Here is a 20,820-nt window from a genome sequence, read left to right on the forward strand (position 1 = left end):
TTTTATTTAAATTCTTTATTGTTTAAAGTATTTCATGAGTCTCCTTTCCCCCCCATTGACCTCTCCCAGGCCACTCTCAAACCCCAGCACATGCCCTCACCTCCCTAATGTCTGTGTCCACTGGTTATGCTCATATGCATGCATACAAGTCCTTTGGTTGATCTTTTACCCCTTCACCCCTTCTTTTATTTTTAAAAAATATATCAACTAAGATATTAAAAATTACACTTGTGGCTTGCCTTGCATTGCTATTGGACAACATGGTTCTAGAATGTGAATTCCAGAAGACATGGAATAGTACTGAGGGGGGGGGGGCGGAAATTAAGGTGGAAGAGGGGGAGATGTAGGTCACATTGGCAAGATGCTGAGCTCCTCGTGGGTACCAGCTTCTATCCCGCAGGACTGGTGGAGGCCTGTGTTAACTCCCAGACATTTCCCTTCCTCTGGCCTTCCTGTGAAAGGAGGGCCTGCAGAGCCCACTGTGAGGGGGCTTGAGCAAGAGAATGGTAAGCCTGTGAGATGACCAGAAGGAGTCAAGAGAGCAAGGAGGATCACCAGGACAGAGATAGGGGTGCCAGGGAGCAGTAATCAGGTGGGGGTCTTGGCTGCACAGGAGCAAGAGGAGGTGAAGACCCCCAGGGAGCCCCTCTGGTCAGGCTTGCACCCCCCCGTCCCCCCCGGCAGAGCTCACTCAGGGGACCGCAGGCGGTATCGGAAGCGCACTTCATAGCTGGGCTGCATGGTGCCAAAGCCCCAGCGCTGGGGGTCCACGGGCGGCACCGGCGTGTCGGGGTCCACCAGCTCCAGGTCAAAGTGTGTGATCATGAGCAGAACAAAGAGCTTCATCTCGCTGAGGGCCAGGAACCTGCCGGGACACATGGAGACGCCCGAGCCCCAGGGCATGGTGTAGTGGTGGATCTTTTTGCCCGCCTTGTAGAAGTCCACCTTCCGGCTGCCATCGGGGTTGAGGAAGCGGTCGTACTTGAAGGCAGTGGGCTCGGGGTGGATGTCCGGGTCCATGTGCACTGAGAGGTAAGGGAAGAGGGCCACGATGTCTCCGTTGCGGAGCCGGTACTCCTCCCCGCTGGCCATCGTCAGCACGTGGTCATCGTGCACCACTCTGAGCAGGGTGGGCGCTGCTCCCAGCCGCAGCGTCTCCTCCATCACGCTGTCCAGCACCGGGGTGCGCTGCAGGACGCTGACATCCAAGTTGAAAGACTGCCGGGCCTCCCCCAGGACCCGGGCGGCCTCCTCTCTCAAAGCCTGCATGGCTTCCGGATGCTTCAGGAGGAACAAGAGGGCCCAGAAAGAGGTAGGCCCCGTGTTCCCCTGCGAGGCCCACAGCATCATGAAGTTGAACTTGTCCTGCATGGCCGGGGCTACCCCTTGCTCCCTCAGAAACTGAAGCATGTAGGCTATCCAGTTGCTCACGCCATCCTTCTCCAGGTTTTCTTTCACCGAGAGGGTCTTGTGGAAGAGCCGCTGGAGCCGGCCCACCTCCAGCCACTCCCGGGGCCCCAGCAAGGAGTACACAAACCTGGGGAACAGGCGGTCGAACTTCCGGAACTCCGTAAACAGCTCCTCCGCCTGGAGCAGGTCCCGCTCCGAGTCCTTCGTGTAGCCAAACAAGCTCAGGTAGCCGGCCTTGAACAAGACGTTGTAGCAGAAGTGAAAGAGGCCATCCTCACGCCAGCCGCTGGCTTCCGGGCTCGGGCCCTTGGGCCCCAGGATCACCAAGGACAGGCAGTCCCGCATGGTCTTGTTGAGGTCCTCCAAGCCGTGGCCCATGAGGTGCTTGGTGCTGGCGGAGTGTATCATCCGGTGGTCGCCCGGGACGGACTGGTATCCGAATACCTTGAGCACCAGCTTCTCCGCATACTCCACGAAGTCCAGTTTCCTCTTCACGTCCTTGAGGATGGGGCCGAAGGAGAGGGGGTCCATGACGAAGGTGAAGTACTGGCCCCCCAGCTGCACTGTGAACACGTCCCCGTGCTTAGCCCGCATGCGCTTCAGGAACTCAGGCATATTCTTCCGGAAAGCCATGGCATGGCCCAGCCAGGGCACAGGGCCCTTGTCCAGAGGGGGCTCCTGGGGCCTGCGCTGCCGGAGCAGCCCCAGCAGGCACAGGTACCCTACCATGACCACCAGCAGGGCTCCCAGCAGCGGACCCCAGAGCACCATGGCTGTGCTCTTCCAGGTTAAACTCTGGACAGACTGACCGGAGAGCTTCTGGCAGGTGTTGACAAGCTGGGGACGGAGAGGCCTGCCCACTTGGACCTTTCCCTATGGTTGCAAGTTACAGTAAACAAGCCTGGGGAGGACCGTCTGTGGAAGTGAAATTAGCACTTGCTAGAGAGCCTGGTCATGTGAGGGAGGAAGGGGTGGGACCAGGAGGAAGTCTGTAGCTTAGGGTCACAGCCCCTTACCAGCTCCAGCTGCATCATCTCTACAAAGCCTTCCTTGCCTCTGCTCCCACCTCCATGATCTCTGACCACTCACCCCTTTATTTATTATACTCAGGTGCAATGATGCATTAATTGGCTGTCTTGTTCATCAGAAATGTACCGAGCAATAACCAAGTTTCACATCCACCCCTCCCTTACCTGATGTCAGTCTCTGAGCCTCTGGTCTAGGGGTCTGGCCTTGGCCCAGCTGCTTTGCATACTTGTCTAGCAAGGACATACTGGAAATCTTGAGAGATTATGAAATTTGTTTGCAGAAGCTGGGCTCTTGCCAACCAGCCCATGTCACATATATCGTTGTTAACCTAAAAATAAGCCAAAGTGAGAGGCAGCCGGTGTTTATTTAAGATCAGGCAGAACCAGATGATAGGGGCCTCTGTGAGGTGTCAGGTCAGGTCCCTGCCAGCAGGCCCCAGGAGGAGAAAGCTGTCCTGTCCATCCGGTGGTTTCCTGGTATGGACTGGCATCCATACCAGTCAAGCAGCCCAGCCCATTGTTGTGATTGGTGAAATTCAGACTCAATCCAACCACTTCTGATCACCCCCGAATGACTCTGATTTCCTAAATGATCTGCAAACAGGGACTCTGTCTCCTCAGATAACCACAGGATTGCTACATGCCCTCCTGGGTGAGTTCCCTTTGTGTGTGCAGCTCTACTTCACAGGAGCTGGAAACTTCCCTGCTCTTCCTCCATGCGTAGGGCACAGCAGGAACTCAGCACCATTAACTCCCTCCAGCTTTAGGATCTAGCTGGCAAATTGTGGGCCAACTCCAATGAGCTGAACTTAGTCCCCCAGTTGTTGTTTTTTAATATATTTTATTGATTTTTTTTACAGAGAGGAGGGAAGAGGGACAAAGAGGAAGGAAGAGAAACATCAATGAGAGAGAAACATCGATCAGCTGCCTCCTGCACACCTCCTACTGGGGATGTGCCCACAACCAAGGTATGTGCCCCTGACTGGAATAGAACCTGGGACCCCTCAGTCCGCAGGCTGATGCTCCATCCACTGAGCCAAACCGGCTTCAGTTTTTAATGGGTGGCAGTACCACCTTACATTCATTCTCACCTGCATTCATTCACTCACATCTATTCATCCATTCATTCCCTCCTTCCTTGGAACAGCCCCATCTATCCTTTCAACAGATATTTACTGATCACTTAACTTCCAGAAATGTTGCTACAACCTGAATGAGACAGACATAGTCCCTGCCCTCATGGAATTTATGGTCTAAGGGGAAATATATTAAATCATTGCCCACAGAAGTATATCATTACAATTGTCTTAAGTGCTGCACAGAAGAGCAAAGCAGAGTAGGAAGGGAAGTGGGGAGTCACGAAGGCTACACTAATCTGGTGGTAATTAAATGAAGGCCTGGAGGATGCCAAGACCAGGCGTTTTGGGTAGTGGTGGTGCCAGAGATGGAGATAAAGGTGTGTGGGGTGTGCAGCTCAAAGCATATATCAGGGTTGTCCTAAGGTACAGATGGGGTGCACACCTACTCTGGGCCAATGTGGCTGCAGAGCTGAGGGGAAGAGCCTCCAGCAGGGTGTGGCTCCCCAGGCTCAGTTTGGATTCGTGCTTTCAGTGACCCTCTGCCTTGAACCCTTTCTCACCAGCCACGGGCTGCCTGGATCTGTGGTAGGCCCGTTAGACAGACATGAGCAGAGCAAGGACCGTGGGCCAAGTACAGAAGGTCACCAGGCGGAAAGCCTCAGGTGCCTAGCAACAGACAGTTGTAGGTTGGGATCTCATCCCCAGGGTGACCTCGCCTTCCCTAGCACATCACTGGCTTGTCTTGTGGGCTGGACCTCCCTGACCTTCCCTCCCTACAGATACCATCTAGGCCTCAGTTGTACTAGCATTTCAGCTCCAGGCCCAGAAAAGCAGCAAAACCAGACACCCGACACCAAGACTGACCTCAGGAAGTAACGACCCCCTGCCCTGGTGCCCACCCATCAATCAGTGGTGATCAGAACCCTGAGAGGACACACCTGGAAAGCTGCTGAATATTCTATTGAGATCTTGCCCTGGGCCCTCCCCTAAAATCTCCATCCTTGAAACTCAGAGGAAGGAGAATCCAGTCTCTCCCTCCTGGGAGCATGCCTGCTTCCCCTCTCTCCCCCTTCCCTTCCAGGCCTGTCACCTCTACCTCCCACACATCTAAGCTCCAAGGGCCTTTCCTTTGCCTCTACAACTTGTTTCATAAGCCCATTTCTTCTACCAATTACTTCTTCTAACCCTGTGATCTTATAAATACATGTTCTCTTAGAGTTTGAGTCCTGGCTCTGAATTCTTTCCTAGCCAGAGCTCAAGTACTGAGGTTGCTGAGCCCAGGTCCCCGTCTGGCCCCACAGGTGCCCTCCCCGCTGCCGCCAACAGATCCAGACTGAGGGGCGGCCAGAGGGACCGGCAGGAATTCCTGGCTATTCCGCCGGCAGAGGCCTCCCAGTTTCTCCGAGTTGACCGGGGCCAGCGGTCTAAGCAGACCAGGGCATCCGGAGGCAGGTCCCTGCCTCCGACTCTTCAGCCGCAGCTCTGCAGAACTTGGGAGCGGGCAGGATGGCATGAAAGGACCAACAACACGCAGAGGCGGCCTCCGGGCGTGCTAGAGCGGCTGCGGGGATGGGGGTGAGGTCCCATGGCCGGAAAAACGGTGATGCACTTCCGGCCCTGTAGTCTGCGCTTTGGTTTAGGGGTTCCCTGGGGGTGGAGTTTGCACCCAGTCGCTGTGGTCTGTCGTTTCGCCTGCAGAGCAGTCAGTGAGGCAGTGGGGCTGGTGATGTCAGAATTTCTGCTCGGGTCCGAGTTCGTTTTCTTGCAAAACTGAAGAATGAGTTCATGGACCGAGATGGTAAGCGGAAGCCAAGTTTATTGAGAGACAGACAGACTCCCTGCCTGAGGAGGGAGCAGCAGGGAGGGGGCCCAGCCGGGCTGCCAGTTAAGTTTCTTAGTCTAGGGGTAGACACATGCTTTGCTGGGTTCTGCTGGGTTCTTTCCAAGAATGTTCTGTCTTAGTAACACCCATGCGTTGTAAAGCTCACGTCTCCGTGCACCCTTCGTTCCTGCCCAGCTGGGGTGCCCGTTTTTTTGTCCGAACAGGGGCGTGGTCAGCAAGCTGCATTCTACCCAGATCTCCTCCTCCACACACCGCACCTGTGACCCCGCCCCGGACTGCCCAGCCCTCTTCTACCTCTGCACTGGGTTTGGAGAAGGACCAGCTGCGGGGGAGCCTCCTTTCCTCCCATCACCGCTTGGGGGAGTTCTCATAAGCCCCACGAGAGCATTGTCTGGGTGTCCTTCCGCATTTATCCAGATATGGCCCAGGATTTTGAGCAGCTGGGCACCGACCAGAAGGTTCCGTTGATCTGTTGTGGTTACTATCTTGGGGTTCTCTGTGCAGTCTCTAGTCCGTGTACACCGCCAGTCCCCCAGTCTTTTTGTCCTTTGTTCCAATGCTAGACGATATTGACAGCTCCCCCCAATGCCTGCCACTTCCTGCCCACTGTCTCACCCCCAGAATGCAACAGCAGTCCCGTTGGAGTGGAGGTGCAGGGGAGAAATTATTTCACTCTGCCTTTAAATCGGGTAATAGTTTCATTTAAGTTAGGGATGGGCTTGCTTATGGTTCCTTTGCCTTCCTGGTATTCAGGGTTTCTTTCTCTCCCCCCCCCCCCCCCCCCCCCCCCAGGAATGGAAGGGAACTCCTTTAGGCAGCTGGGCTCTTGACAAGACTGGCCCACGTCACATACCTGTATGGGTGTTAACCTAAAACTAAAAAGCCAAAGTGAGAGGCAGCCGGTGTTTACTTAACATCATAGAATAGCTATTCAGGAAGCACTGAGTCAGGCAGAAATCCAAAGAGTGTTCTGATTATGGGGTGAAGGGAAGGGGAATAATTATGTGAATAGAAGAGACTGAATATACATATAGATAATGGCCAGACCATCTAGAAAAAGAGGACTCTGACCTACAACCTTAAGCAATCAGCCCAGAAGGTAATCCATTATGGGCAGTAACCAGTCCAAGTCTAACTACTATCTGTGTCAACGGGTGCCACAATAATCCTTGTATCCCCCAAACAGCCAGAGTTTGATTAATATGCTCCCCTAACCAATGACATACAATGTTTTGCTTCTAGCCAACCCTCATGCCAACAAGTCTCCACTCAGAGCACACCGGAAGCCTTCCCTTTCCTACTAGAAAGCTTTCCCACTGCTCTGCCTACTTTTGAGTTTCTGCCAAATGCAAGTGACTATGGCCAACTCCCTTGCTATGATAAACTGAATAAATATGGTTTGCTTGTTCCCGTTTGGGTGGTCTTATTTATTTCCACAACTCTGTTTACTTTTCACTTCCCGACATGCTGTGTGCTGCTAGGTAAGCCATTTCCTCTCTTTGGACCTTATTTTCTTCAACTGGACATTTGAAGAAATGTTCAACATTTGTTTTACTCAACAAATACTCCTTGGCACTTTAAGATTCTGGGCCCTAAGAGGTGCTGGACACTGGGCGGATGTTAGAGGCACAAAGATGAACATATCCAGGAAGTCCTCTGTTCTCTAGGAATGAAAAACAGTAAAGGAAGGGAGATAGAAGGCACGTAGTCAAGTGAAGTAAGTATATATAGCTTATGTCAGCAATCACCCTACAAGGCTGCAGAGAAAAGGAGAAGCGTGGTCAGTGGGAAGAGGCCTGGAAAGGATTCCCAGAGGAAGCCTGTGGTGTCCCCGTCAGTGGATGTTTTGGGGAGATCTTTCGAGGGAAGAAAGAAGGACCACAGAGACGAGGTGCCCTCCATCATCCCAGAGAAGCCTGAGTGGCATGAATGTTGCCGCCTTCACCTCTCCCTTGTGGAGCCCTGGCCCGTGTAGAGTGTGGGCTGCTGGGTGTGGGTCTAACATGGCTGGCAGGACCCCTGGGTGTGGGCCGCTATGACAGGCCCTCCCCTGTCTGGAGCGCCCCTTCCCCACACTGCGCAGCCTCTGAGTGGGCTCAGGGCACCACTCACTTCCCCCACGGGCGTCCCAGGCCATGGCCAGGCCATTGGAGCTGCTGCTGGGACAGCCGGCACTGGCCCTGGATGTGCCTGGTGAGTGCGGCACCGGCACAACAAAGCTGACTCTGTTGTGCCCCGACTCTAGGCCCAGATAAAGGATGGAAAGGGGATAGTGAGAACCCTGGGTACATCCCAGAGTGGAGGACCTGGAGGAGGAGGTTGGGAGCAGAGTGGCTTTGACACTCCTCAGAGTGACACATCAGGAGAAGCACACAGGCAGCTGGCTAGCTGCACATGAGCCGAGTGCTGGGGCAGAGGTGGTCACGGTGCTGTGCGCAGTGACAGCTGCCCAGAATTTCCATGACACCTGTTTTACAGAACTGGTTATGTTTAAGCGAGGTCTTGAGATGAACATGAGTTTGCAGACTCAGGAGAGAGACTTGGGTCTTCAGGCAGGGGAGCTGCACGCACCAGGGCTCAGATCTGGGCAAAGAAAGGATTTGAGTTCGTAACAGATTGGTGAAAAGATAAAAGATAAGTAAGGGTGGTGGCTGGGGATGACCCTTAGCAGGTAAATTGGGCCCCTGAATAGTGAATGGGGGTGTTTATGGTGCAGAGGGTTTGGACTTTTTCAGGTGAAGCGTAGGTGAGTCAGCCTTTGAGCGTTGGAGTGCAGGATAAGTCGCTGTGGTGACTGTAGGCAAGAATTGGCAGGAAATGGACCAGACTGGTGCCCCCCTGCAATGGAGATTTCAATCCTGATTGAGGATGGTGCTAAGTGCTCTATGTTTCTTAAGAGGACCTCCTTGCCTCAGGGTCAGAGCTGCCCGCCTCCTAACCCCTGTGCTGTGGGTACAGTGGGAAGGGAACAGATTCCTGGTGCCCCCTGGAGCCCTCAGTTCCCCATCCCCTAAATTTGGGAGATGCAGCCTCATATCACATGGCCATGCAGGTGTCTGAACCTGAGAGCTCTATGAGAGGGAGAGAACTAGAAAGCTCCATTTCTCAGTGAGTGAAATCGCCCATTTGCTCACTCAAACTGTTATTGAGCACCTCCTGCTCTACTTGCTGACCTTTGGGAGCTCTGGCTCCTCTTCCCTGGGTGTCTCCCACTTTCCCTGGATGTCCTTCTCTTGTTCTCCTGGAAATTTCCCTTCTTCCCCCTCCTTCCCCTGGAGACACAAGCCTTGCAGGGAGGAGCCCTGGGATTACTCTGTGTCGTCCCACTCACCTGTCCCGTTTCCTTCCCCTAAAGAAGCATTTCCATTTCCCAAACCAGCTCTGATTTCCCATCTGGAGCGAGGAAGCCCCCTGGTGCTCGCTCCCCAGGGAGCTCTGGATGGAGAGAGCTCAAAGGGCATGTCCTCAGGTGAGTGGAGACACACGTGTCAGTCACCTAACCAGTTTCCTTGTCTCAATCTTTACATTGTAATCATTACATGTTCTTTTAACGTCGTGTTGTGAACAGCAGGGGGATTCCTTTTTATTCTCTGTGTTCCCATGGCTTTCCATCTTCTTGTTTTATTCATCCTGGCTCCTCTGGGTGCCATCTTCATTCACATGTTTTTTTTTCCTCTTTCCCATCTTTGATGTTCTTAGATGGGGCTGGTCCTACTGCCCACCTCAGCCAATGGGAGTTGAGGGGCTGGTCCCACTGCCAACGTCAGCCAATGGGAGTTGAGGGGCTGGTCCCACTGCCAACCTTACCCAATGGTTGTTGAGGGGTTGGACCCACAAACCAATCCTTGGGCTGATGCTCTTACCACTGAACATAATTGGCCAGAGCTGTTCATTACATTTTTTAAAAATAATTTTTTTTTATTTTGGAATAATTCTAGATTTCCCCCCACAATTGAGTAGTTAGTACAGGGTTCCTTGCCCACAGGTCTACTTGCTAGTGTTCACAGCTTCCATTACCCCTGCACCGACAAAGCTAAGAAGTGAGTGCTGGTGCCTTGCTTGAACCGGACTACAGAGTTGAGTTTTTATAGTCTTTCACTAATAGCCTTCTCCTGTTGGAGCAGTGTTTCTATAATTTTCGTAACGCTGAGTAAAAAAAAAAAAAAGTACTCATGAGAATTAAGAATTAGGCACAGCTAAGTACGGTGCAGTGCATATCACCACCAAACTCCAGTGCAAGGTGGACCCCCACCAAACTCTTCCCGTACCCCTGAGGGTATGCGTACCACACTTTGGGAAACACTGTGTTGGAAGATCTACCCGGAACCCCACACTGCTTTTAGCTCAATCTGTGCATTATCTCACAAGCATCTCACAAGCATCCTTGTTTTTAATGACCTTGACGGGCTTGGAGGATGCAGAGTGGCTACAGCATTTGGACAAGTTCAAGACTAGGACTAATGATAGAACCGAGTCTTCTCTTGGCTATATGCAGGTCCCAACTTGGAAGGCAGAGCCTGCAAGCACAATTATTTCCAACAGCTAGAGTTGTAAGCTTGATCCTATGGTCTGAACACGTGGCCCCACTTGCCTGAGTGATGTAGGCTGCAAGTAACCCAGGTTTGATCAGGTGCATGGAATGGAGTAGGATGGAAACCCTTGAGAATGCTGGAAACATCTTGACCAAGTTTTCACTTTGCCTCGTGGCATCTGCTACAAAAGAAAGCCTCGGCTTGTGGGCTTGGATGCTGTCTCTCAGGAAGCAGCATCCAACCGAGACCCAGCTTTCATTCTCTTGTCTGTCTTTTCCAAGCGTTTCAGCTGCCCCCTCTAAGGGCCACCCTGGGCCGTGTGTGGCTGCTCCAGGCTGGTCCTGTGTTTTGAAGGATGTCTTTTGGATTCTCTGATGTTTTCCTTCTAATAGACTGGGGTTTAGGGAAGAGCACCACCTGTGTGGAGCATGCTCATTGGGCACGTGATACCAACACGATTTATCCGTGGGTCCCTGTTGATGTTGGCCTTGGTCACCAGGATCCTGGGATGTCTGCCAGGGTCTTCACTGTACACCTGCTGTGCTTTCCATCCCAAAGTATGAGCATTGGGAGAGAGACACATGGTGCCAACTGGTAATGGGAGGAAGGTGCAGAGGAGTGGGGGGAAGGGATAGTGCTTAAGGATGACACAACTGCCCCGGGTCCTTGAGGGTAGATTGGGCATGAGCAGTGAGGAGGGGGCAGGACCAGTAAAAAATGGCTGGGCTTAATGGTGAAGGTTGTTCAGAGATATGTGTATTTCTGTAATTAGTTTGTGTCCTGCCTTGTTGACCTAGTTGCAACCTCACCCAAATGTTGTTTAGGGGCAGGATCCACTTTGAAACTCAGCCAATGGTAGTTTAGGGGCGGGTCCCACTGCCAGACTCAGCCAATGGTAGCTGAGGGGCGGGTTCCTTTGCCAACATCACCGAATGGTAATTGAGGGGCCGGTCCCACTGCCAATCTGAGCCAATGGTAGTTGAGGGGTGGGTCCCACTGCCAACCACAGCCAATGGTAGCTGAGGGGAGGGTCCCGAGGCTATTCTTAGCCAATGGTAGTTGAGGGGCTTCTCCCACTGCCAACCTCAGCCAATGGTAGCTGAGGGGCTGAATCTTTAGGTAAAAAGGGCTGTAACTTTGAGCTCCATATAGGGCATCAGAGTGGCCTGGTAGGAACAAAACAAATGAGGACATAACAGTGGAGGACAAGTGAATGTGGCTGAACTGGTTAGGACAGTCTGAGAAGGATATGCACGGGCAGTGTGGTAGGCTTCTAGCTGGGACCTGGACTCACTTCTCCCTGCTTCTGACCTTCCCTCTTTCGTGGTGGCTCTCTCTACGAAGGACCAAATAGCACTGCCTTTGTGACATCCTAGGAGTCTTCTGGATATAGAATAAGATCGCCACTGCGTCCCTCAACTTCCATTTATTCAGCAAACATTTGGGAGGCTCCTCTGCCCTGCGGCCTCCACCCCGTGCAGGGTAGCCCCTCAGCCCAGTTGAGATCCCCCTCCAGGCTCCAGATTGCTCTCCCAGGCCCTGAAGGGGAAGGCCCACCCGCAGGTGGAAAATACGTCCCGCAGGGGCATGGGCCTGTCTCTTCCCGGAAATGGCTTCTGACTCGGAGGGAGAGGACTCCTTAAGTGGGCTCCACAGCTAGGGAACGAAAGCCCGCCTTCCAGCTCCCGCCGCAGAGTCCGCCTCCTTCCGGAGGAGGTGGGTGATGCGGGGAGCAGACCCCGGCTCAGAACCCGGGGTCTGGGAAGGAGATGGGATTCATCTCGCCCGCCCTCTGGTTTCCTAGGCTTGTCTCAGGGAACTAGGAGGGACCACCAAGATGAGAGGTCCTCCAAAATTACTAGAGGGAATCTCAAGGACGTTTGGGTCAGTGGGTCAACGTGAGGAAGTACTTCCGGGGCGCAGCCATTGTTCACAGAAGTACTTCCGAGGCGCAGCCATTGTTCACGCAGCGGGAGCACCTGAGGGCCGCGTGCAAAACCTCTGGTCGTTGGGACTCTGCCAAGGCCGCTCAGAGCCCAGGGTGAGCGGGTCTGACTGAAAGGGGTGCCACCGGGGTCCTCATCCCGTCACCAGGGTCCCCATCCCACCCCTGGGCTCGGGTCGATCCTTTCAAGAGGGGGCGCCAGCCTTCGTCTCCCGACCCCTGGGTTTCTGGTCCCCAGCACAGCCAGCGGCCTGTTATTCTTTTTGGGTACTGATAAAATGTGAGGGGCGTTGACACTGAGGCTCTTAAAGTCTTGATTGGGCTCCAGGACACGCTATCCACAGAGAACAGGTCCGTCGGCCTTTTCAGCCCCTCTTGTCCCGGCCTCGAAGGCCCCAGCGCACCCTTCGGCCGGTGTCCACCCTAACGCCTTTCTCCCTCTCCAGGTGGTCCCAGGAAGTCGGTCTGTGAGCACTTTTACCTACTCACCTGGCCTGGTGTCAACCCCATCTGAAAGCTTATTAGTGTCCCTACAGAGGCAAAGTCTTGGAAGTACTGAAATGGTCCCCCCTCTCCCCACCCTCACCCCCCTCCGGGATGGAGGCTACTTGGTTAACAAATTGGAAATTGTGAAGTCCTGGATTTGGATTGGCCCATTTGAATGTTTAATCCAAAAAAACAAAACAAAACAAAAAAAACAACCAAAAATCTCATGACGAGTCATATCCATCAAGAACTAAATGTACAGTGTGTCCAGTGTTCGGCATATAATTTCCTACGAACGGTATTGGATATAGGGAAAGATTTCTGGACCAAGAAAGAACATCCCTTATTTCTCTTGTCATTACATCCACTTAACATTTCCTCATTGTCTTAACCTAACTGTTGAGGTTGGTGATCCATGGGATTAAGCCTTTGGTCCTGTTAGTGGCCTGTATTGGGTTGTGGTTCGCTAGTGGAGTGTATTGGATTGTGATTTGTTCCCCATTTAATTTAATTTTTTTTTATGCTTTAGCTCCATAGGTATGCTTTCCCCCATAGGAAGAAATGGAAGGGAATGTTTTGTAGGGTAGCCAATACCGCCATTCTATTTTTAGATCAACAGTGTGGATCAGACCTTTTTGGTTAAGTTATTTTGATTAATATGTAAGTATTACTAGGTATCCACTGCAAGGGACATTTATTACAGAGATATGATGACAACATCATAATTTAAGAGAATTGGAGGACACAGCTACAAGGGGTACCCATTTACTCAATTTGAATCACTGCTTTGGTTACCCTTGGACTTAAACTCTCCGTGAGTTTAGCAGCATGCCTGCTCTGGCCACTGTGAGATGTGTATTGTCATTGACACAAGACAGTCACTGATGAATAATAGTTGATACAGCCTCAAAACAGGGTGGATCAGATGTTGTGTACATGAGTTATGGTCAGTAAAGTTATTGTTACTAATGCTTCTTTCTTTACCTTCAGCTCCTGAGACTTAACCTTTCCTCAAGACCTGAATAAAAGAGGTCAGATAATGTCAGAAAAGTCCTTAACAGATGGGCCCCAGGTGAGCTGGGTTTCCTCTGACTCTACATGAATACATATGTGTATATACATATATATGTATATATGCATGTATGCTTATATGTGCACATAAATATACATTCATATAAACTGTGTATACATAAGTATATATGCATACATATACATATGCAACATACATTTGTATATATAAAACATATACATTTTTCATTGAGGTATTATTTATCTTCAATACAAATCTGAACTGTATAGCTCACTTTTTAGAAATACACCTGCCCTGGCCAGTATGACTTAGTTGAATGTAGTTGCATGCACCAAAATACCGCCTGTTTGATTCCTTGTCAGGGTGGGTTGCAGGCTCCATCCCTAGTAGGGAATATGCAGGAGGCAGCCAATCGATATTTCTCTCTCCCCCTTTCCCTTCCTCCCTTTCTAAAATCAGTTAAAAGGAAACATTTAAATATATATATATACTCACTTGTATGACCATCACTCATATTAAGACATAGAACATTATCAGTACCACAACAAGCTCTATCATATGTCATCCCAAGCAGTCCACCCCAAAGTTGACTGTTATTTTGACCTCTGCCACCATAGTTTAATTTTATTTGTTCCTGAACTTCATGTAAATGGAATCATTCTACATGTATTCTTTTGTATCTGCCTTTTTTTTGTTCACCAATCTGTTTATGAACTTTACAGATAACACTCCTTTTTAATTGCTGAGTACTTTTTCATTATATAATTACTAGAGGCCCGGTGCATAAAAATTCATTCGCTGGAGCGGGGGTCCCTCAGCCCAGCCTGCCCCCTCTCACAGTCCAGGAGCCCTCGGGTGGGTGGCGACCCAGCAATCAGGGGAAGGCAACAGCCCATCACAACCGACATTTTTTAATACATCGTATGTCATTTTTTCCCTCCTAGTTGTAGTTCTGTATTATGGATATGAGTCCTTTGTAAGATGTATGTTTATGAAATATCTTCTCCCAGCCTTTGGCTTGCTTTTTCACTCCCTTAGTGGTGTCCTCTGATAAGCAGATTTTTCTCTAGCCTGTTCCAAGTAAGCAGTGTTTTCCTATTGGATCTCTACCCTTACTCCCTCCGCATGGGGGTGGGGAATCACTGACAGATTGGAGAACTCTGTGCCTGGGGTAGTGGACAAGGAGACAAGAATGAGGGAAGAACTGGGATGAAAGCAGAATTGGAAAATGACAGTAAAATGAGCAACCCAAATAATCACCCAACTGTATTACAGAGTGGGGAGGGGCTGAGAGCTAAGGTGCCAGTCATATCCAGTTCCATGTTAGTTCTCCTTTTATATATATAATTTCACGCTCAGGCTCAAGCCCAGCCCCTCTACAGTGGTCTATTTGGAGGTCACTTATATTTGGAAGCTCATGTATTTGGTTCTTAACTGGGCAAGTATGCTGAACTCTGGCTGCCTTTATTTTTAAAAAATATTTTATTGATTTTTTTTTCTGAGAGGAAGGGAGAGAGATAGAGAGTTAGAAACATGATGAGAGAGAAACATCAATCGCTGCCTCCTGAACATCCCCTACCAGAGATGTGCCTGTCACTAAGGTATATGCCCTTGACTGGAATCGAACCTGGGACCTTTCAGTCCACAGGCCAATGCTCTATCCACTGAGCCAAACCGGTTTCGGCTGGCTGCCTTTTATTTGCATCCTCTTTCCCCACACCTTCCAAACTCACCAGACACATGAGGGAGCCAGTGTAGGTGCCCTTCCCAGACCTCTCATTGACTGTTGACCATCACCAAAGTCCTGAGGCCTGGAAGAGCAGGAGCTTGTTGTTTCAGGAGCTGCCAACTTTTGAGGATGTGGCCGTGTACTTCACTGCGGAGGAATGGGCCAGCCTGGCCCCTGCTCAGAGGGCCCTGTACAGGGATGTGATGCTGGAGAACTATGCCAATGTGGCCGCCCTGGGTAAGGCCTCTACCTCGGGTCGCTGCCTGGGCCTCAGAAGTGGAAGGGCTCTCTTATATTTATTAGCTGACCCCAAATGCCAGTGTCAAGAGTTGCCAGGTACAGACAGCCCCGGTGTCTATTTGACCTACAAGAAGGCTTTCCTTCATTTTCCACCATAAAAGCTACTCTAGCTCCCCTCCCTCCCTGCATTAGGGAGGTACTCTCACCCTATATTGAACCTCCAGATTATCTTGAGAGAACTCAGCCCCTTAGTCTCCCCGAGGGAGTTCTCCTAGGAGCCATGTGTCTGTTTTCCCCAGTGAGAATTTTTTAAATATATATATTTTATTGATTTTGTACAGAGAGGAAGGGAGAGAGATAGAGAGTTAGAAACATCGATGAGAGAGTCATCGATCAGCTGCCTCTTGCACACCCCCTACTGGGGATATGCCCGCAACCAAGGTACATGCCCTTGACTGGAATCGAACCCGGGACCTTTCAGTCCCCAAGCCGACGCTCTATCCATGGAGCCAAACCAGTTTCGGCCCCAGTGAGAATTTTCCATCCCCTAGCAAAGAAGGTAAGACATCTCATTTACCCTTCAATAGAAATTTGCCTTCCAGGGTATTCTAGGCTTCCTTGGGAGCATGATCCTGAGGCTATTTAGGGTACCTCTAGCTTAGTCCACCCAAGAATTGCTCTCCTCACCTCTGGCTACAGCTCAGTTTGTGTCTCCTTTCCTTCAAGCAGCACCACCCAGCTTCAAACCGGCTCTGATCTCTCAGCTGGAACAAGGGAAAGAGCCATGTTTCATCGAGCCTCAGGGAGCCCTGAATTGGAGAGCAGACCTTGCAGGTGAGTTAAGCAAGGGATGCCCTTGCCAGCGGTGCTTTTCCTTTGCTTTTATTTCATCCAAATGAAAGATGTGTGTCTTTGTGAAAAGCAGCATGAAGTGCATTGGGATCCTTGCTCATACTCTGACTGCTCTGTGATTCATTGCTTCCTATCCGTTTACACCAAGCATGTCAAACTCGTGTAACCAGGCACGTGGCCTACTGGCTGTTTGACATGCTTGCTTTACACTGTAGTAAACACCCTGCTTGAATGTTTCACTGGGATGCTTTGATCCCTGGGGATGTGTAGAAACTTTTTTCTAAATACTTGTCTGCTTGTATGCATATATGCATAACCCATGGATACAAACAATAGGGTGGTGAGGGCCTGGAGCAGGGGCGGGGGAGGGCTGGGAGCATCAATGGGGAGTGGGGAAGGGACATGTAATATTTTCAACAATAAATATTTTTTAAAATATATTTTACTGATTTTTTACAGAAGGGAAGGGAGAGGGATAGAGAGTTAGAAACCTTCATGAGAGAGAAACATCGATCAGCTGCTTCCTGCACATCCTCCACTGGGGATGTGCCCGCAAGCAAGATACATGCCCTTGTCCGGAATCGAACCCAGGACTCTTGAGTCCACAGGCCAATGCTCTATCCACTGAGCCAAACCGGTTTTGGCAACAAAAAATATTTTTTAAAAATAATAATAAATACTTGTCTGGTTATGTGTGATCTCCTTTTTCCAGTTTCCCTCAGTTTTACAAAGTTGGTAAACTCAGTGTAGTAGTATTATCTTGTCCACTAACCAAGAGAACAGATAGAAAAATTTATTTTTGCTTTTCATGACAATATATTAAAATTCTATTTTTTATATTGAAATACTTTAAGGTAATTTACAGATACTTTGGTTTTTCCTTCCCTTTAGGATACAGTGCAAAATTAAGAAGATGTATGTACTTAGCTAAAATGATGTCATATGTCATCAAATTAAAAATTCTTCAGAATCATCTCTTCTCGGAAGACAGGACAAAGGCTTAATTCCTTACATTTAAATACCACTTTTCAGAGTAAGGAGTTGATTTAAGAGCCATCTGAAATGATGTCAAGTATTGACACATGCATTTCCTATATTTCATGTTTTTCACTCATTAAAATTATTCATGCTGATATACAAAAGCTTGCTTTCATGTCATTTTTAAAACAGCTTTATTGAGGTATAACTCACAAACTATGCAGTTCATCCATTCAAGATGTACAATTCAGCGGTATTTAGTATATTCAGATTCATGTTAGCATTACTACAATCTGTTTCTAGAACATATTTGTTTTCAAAAAAGAAACCCTGTTTCCATTAGCAGTCACCATCTCTCCCCCTACATTCAGTTTTAGGCAGCCACTTATTTACTTTGTTTCTACAGATTTGCTTGTTGTGGATATTTGATATTAATAGAATCATATAATACATGGTCAGGTTCAGCTGGCTTTCACTTAACAGGTTTTCAAGATTCTTCCATTTTATAACATGTTATGCTCCATTCCTTTTATGTGTGAATAAGACCCATTAGATGGATAATATCACATTTTGCTTATCCATTTATTATAATAGTTGATGGACATTAGTTTGGGCATTATTAATAACTTGAGGCCTGGTGCATGAAATTCATGCACTGGGCAGGGGGTGGGGACGGTGTTTCCTCAGCCCGGCCTGCACACTCTTGGGATGTCTGCATACCTTCAAGGGATGTCTGACTGATGGCTTAGGCCCATCAGTCGGACATTCTTAGTGCTGCTGCGGAGGTGGGAGAGGCTCCCACTATCACCACTGCACTCGGCAGCCATGAGCCAGACTTCTGGCTGAGCAGTGCTCCTCTTGTGGGAGCACACTGACCACCAGGGGGCAGCTCCTGCGCTGAGTGTCTGCCCCCAGGTGGTTAGTGCACGTCATAGTAACAGATTGTTCCGCCATTCAGTCAGTTTGCATATTACCCTTTTATTATATAGGATGCTGCTATGATCATTAGTGTACAGGTTTTAATGCAGACATATGTTTTCGTTTCTGGTGGGTACACTCTAGATTAGGAGTGTTGAACTCAATCAGAGAAGGGGCCAAAATCTAAAATCCAGCCTAAATCGCGGGCCGAATGGTTTACTGAACAGTCATAAACTGTCATTGTGATGGAAACGCAGCGGAGTGCAGTGATGACAGCGCGGTGCGGGCCACATTGCAAGGCCTGGCGGGACGGATTTGGCCCGCGGGCCTTGTGTTTGACACATGTGCTCTAGATATATACAGAGTGGGGCAAAAGTAGGTTTGTAGTTGTGAGTACACAGAACAGTTTATTTGTTTTGTATTATTAGTTATTAATTACTGTATTATTTTCCATATGAACAACTTTAAACCTACTCTTGCGCCCCCCCCCCCCCCCTCGTACTTGCTGGTCATAGGATAATTCTGAGTTCTGTCTCCACCCTTGTGAAGCTGGGACATTAGTACCTGTAGGTAGGAAAAACTCAAGACCGAATCAAGGCCTAGAACAGCTTCCACATGGAATGTTGACCACACGGTGGTGCTATTTACTTCTTCATGTCCGCATCACTTAAAACATTTCTCTTGTATACCCTTGATCTGGGACCAGCCTGGATGGGGCAGATCCTGCCTACCAGCCGTGAAGCTCAGTGCATTTCCTCCAAGGAGATCACTGTCCGTGGCTGTGAGAGCCATTCAAGATACGCATCACCTGAGTCCTCAGAATTCACCTTCAGATCTTAAAGGATGCAGTCCGCTGGAGTGTCTGCTGACCTGGAGAAGCAGTGATGGCATTGGGAAACATGTTGAATTGATGCAGCCCTGCCTTCATCCCCTAGACCAGTGTTTCCCAAACTTCTCTCACGATGAGAATCACCTGGTGGAGTTGTTAAACTACAGGTTCCTGAATCCCACCTAAGGAGTGCTAAACTAGAATTTTGGGGAACATATAGGTAAAATTGTATACTTGACTTAGTGCTCTGTCTTGGAATTCCCAAAAATTCTAGTTCAGCACTTCTTAGTTGGGATTCGGGAATCTGTAGTTTAACAACTCTACCAGGTGATTCTCATCGTGAGAGAAGTTTGGCAAACACTGCTCTAGACTGCTGCTTGTGTACAGGAACAAGGTGAGGGATCATCATAGTTTTTCTCCCCCCGCCTTTTTTTTTTTCATTATTATGTTTTTATTTAAATTCTTCATTGTTTAAAGTATTCATATGTCTCCTTTCCCCCTCATTGACCTCTCTCCTGCCGCTCTCCCCTCCCCTTTCCCTCCTCCCCCCAGCACATGGCCTTCTCAAGGCTCTGTGAGCAAGCCCTTGGCGAGGCTAGAAGAGCTATCATTTGATGAGCATCTGTGAGGTGTTAAGCTCCTTGCCTTCATTGTCTATTTAAAAATTTGTAAAAAAATTCCACGAGGTAGGCCTTATTCCCATTTTGTCGATGAGGAAACAGGCTGGACGGGTACATTTTTTGGTCCGGTTATACAGCCCGAAGTGGTGAGATTCCATTTTAAACCCAGGTCTGACTATTCCCACAGGTCCCCAGTTCTCCTCCTCCATGTGATCTGTAAGATGGAGCCCCGCCCTGGCAGCATTTATAACTGACTTAGGGAGACAAGATTCCTAAAAGTGTGTTTCATAAAATAAGGCGACGGCAACTTAAAATTCACAAAAGAGAGTTACTTTTGTTGTCATGGAAACGGTCACAATATATTGATAAGTGAGAATAAGCAAGCTTGTGAATAGCGAGTTAGTCTTCAGTGGAAGCCAACAGTGGGAGGTATCATGCCCACTGCCCGGATCTAGAGAGCACAGGAGGCTTCCCTCTGCTTCCTACCAGCCGACCTCTTCTCAGGGTTAACCATTTCTACTCCATACTAGAGGTTAGGGTTATCTGTTCTGCATACAAAGGAAATAATTTAGTATATATACTTTTTGTTGTTAATACTGGAACCCAAGGACAACACTGTATACAGTGTTGCAGGTTCAATTCCCAGTCAAGGGCACATACCTTGACTGGAAATTGAACCTGCAACACTAACCACTGAGCAAAGTCAAGCAGGGCAGTATGTATACTTTTTAAAATATATATATTTTACTGATTTTTTACAGAGAGGAAGAGAGAGGGATAGAGAGTTAGAAACATCAATCAACTGCCTCTTGCACACCCCCTACTGGGGATGTGCCCGAAACCAAGGTACATGCCCTTGACCGGAATCGAACCTGGGACCTTTCAGTCCACAGGTCAACACTCTATCCACTGAGCCAAACCGGATAGGGCAGTATGTATACTTTTATGTTTAGATGAGTGCAGCATGTTTTGTCTGTGAGATTTATTCATATTGTTGCATCTAACAGGGACCTTTTCAAAGTGCTGATTGCTGTTCCATTGAGTAGATCTACTACTGGCTGATGGACATTTGGGTGATTTCAGATTTGGGGCTATTGTGAAAAAAGCACATGTCTTTTGGTTGACGTATCCACTCATATCTCTTGAATATTTGGATTGTTCCCAGTTTGGGATTATTCACTGAGAATAATGCTGCTATGAGCATTCTTGTTACCTGGCTTTTGGTGCACATCTGAAGGCAGTTCTGTTGGGGACAGGTGTGGTTTGCTGGGTCACAGCACGTGGATATTTAACTGGAGTAG

At 49.2% G+C, this 20,820-nt stretch overlaps 2 protein-coding genes across 6 annotated transcripts; one reads left to right on the forward strand and one right to left on the reverse strand.

Moving 5' to 3' along the window:
- Positions 1-194: 194 nt before the first annotated feature.
- LOC118715531 (5-beta-cholestane-3-alpha,7-alpha-diol 12-alpha-hydroxylase) lies at positions 195-2,481 on the reverse strand. Its single transcript, XM_036431986.2, has one exon. The coding sequence runs from the start codon at positions 2,179-2,181 to the stop codon at positions 688-690; it is 1,494 nt and encodes a 497-aa protein (XP_036287879.1). The 5' UTR covers positions 2,182-2,481; the 3' UTR covers positions 195-687.
- Positions 2,482-5,110: 2,629 nt separating this feature from the next.
- Positions 5,111-17,316, forward strand: KRBOX1 (KRAB box domain containing 1). 5 transcript variants are annotated; one of them, XM_045579477.1, is made up of 6 exons: positions 5,113-5,315; positions 8,740-8,829; positions 13,314-13,395; positions 15,193-15,319; positions 16,049-16,156; positions 17,066-17,316. In XM_045579477.1, exons 3-6 carry the CDS (start codon positions 13,363-13,365, stop codon positions 17,176-17,178), a joined length of 381 nt encoding a protein of 126 aa, XP_045435433.1. In that variant the 5' UTR covers positions 5,113-5,315; positions 8,740-8,829; positions 13,314-13,362; the 3' UTR covers positions 17,179-17,316. The 5 variants fall into 5 exon arrangements, with proteins under 5 accessions (XP_045435435.1, XP_045435433.1, XP_036287899.1 ...); XM_036432006.2 differs by lacking the exon at positions 8,740-8,829; XM_045579478.1 differs by lacking the exon at positions 8,740-8,829 and having other exon boundaries at positions 5,115-5,315; positions 16,052-16,156.
- Positions 17,317-20,820: the final 3,504 nt, after the last annotated feature.

Source organism: Pipistrellus kuhlii, unplaced genomic scaffold (assembly GCF_014108245.1).
Source record: "Pipistrellus kuhlii isolate mPipKuh1 unplaced genomic scaffold, mPipKuh1.p scaffold_m20_p_11, whole genome shotgun sequence".
Classification (NCBI taxonomy): domain Eukaryota; kingdom Metazoa; phylum Chordata; class Mammalia; order Chiroptera; family Vespertilionidae; genus Pipistrellus; species Pipistrellus kuhlii.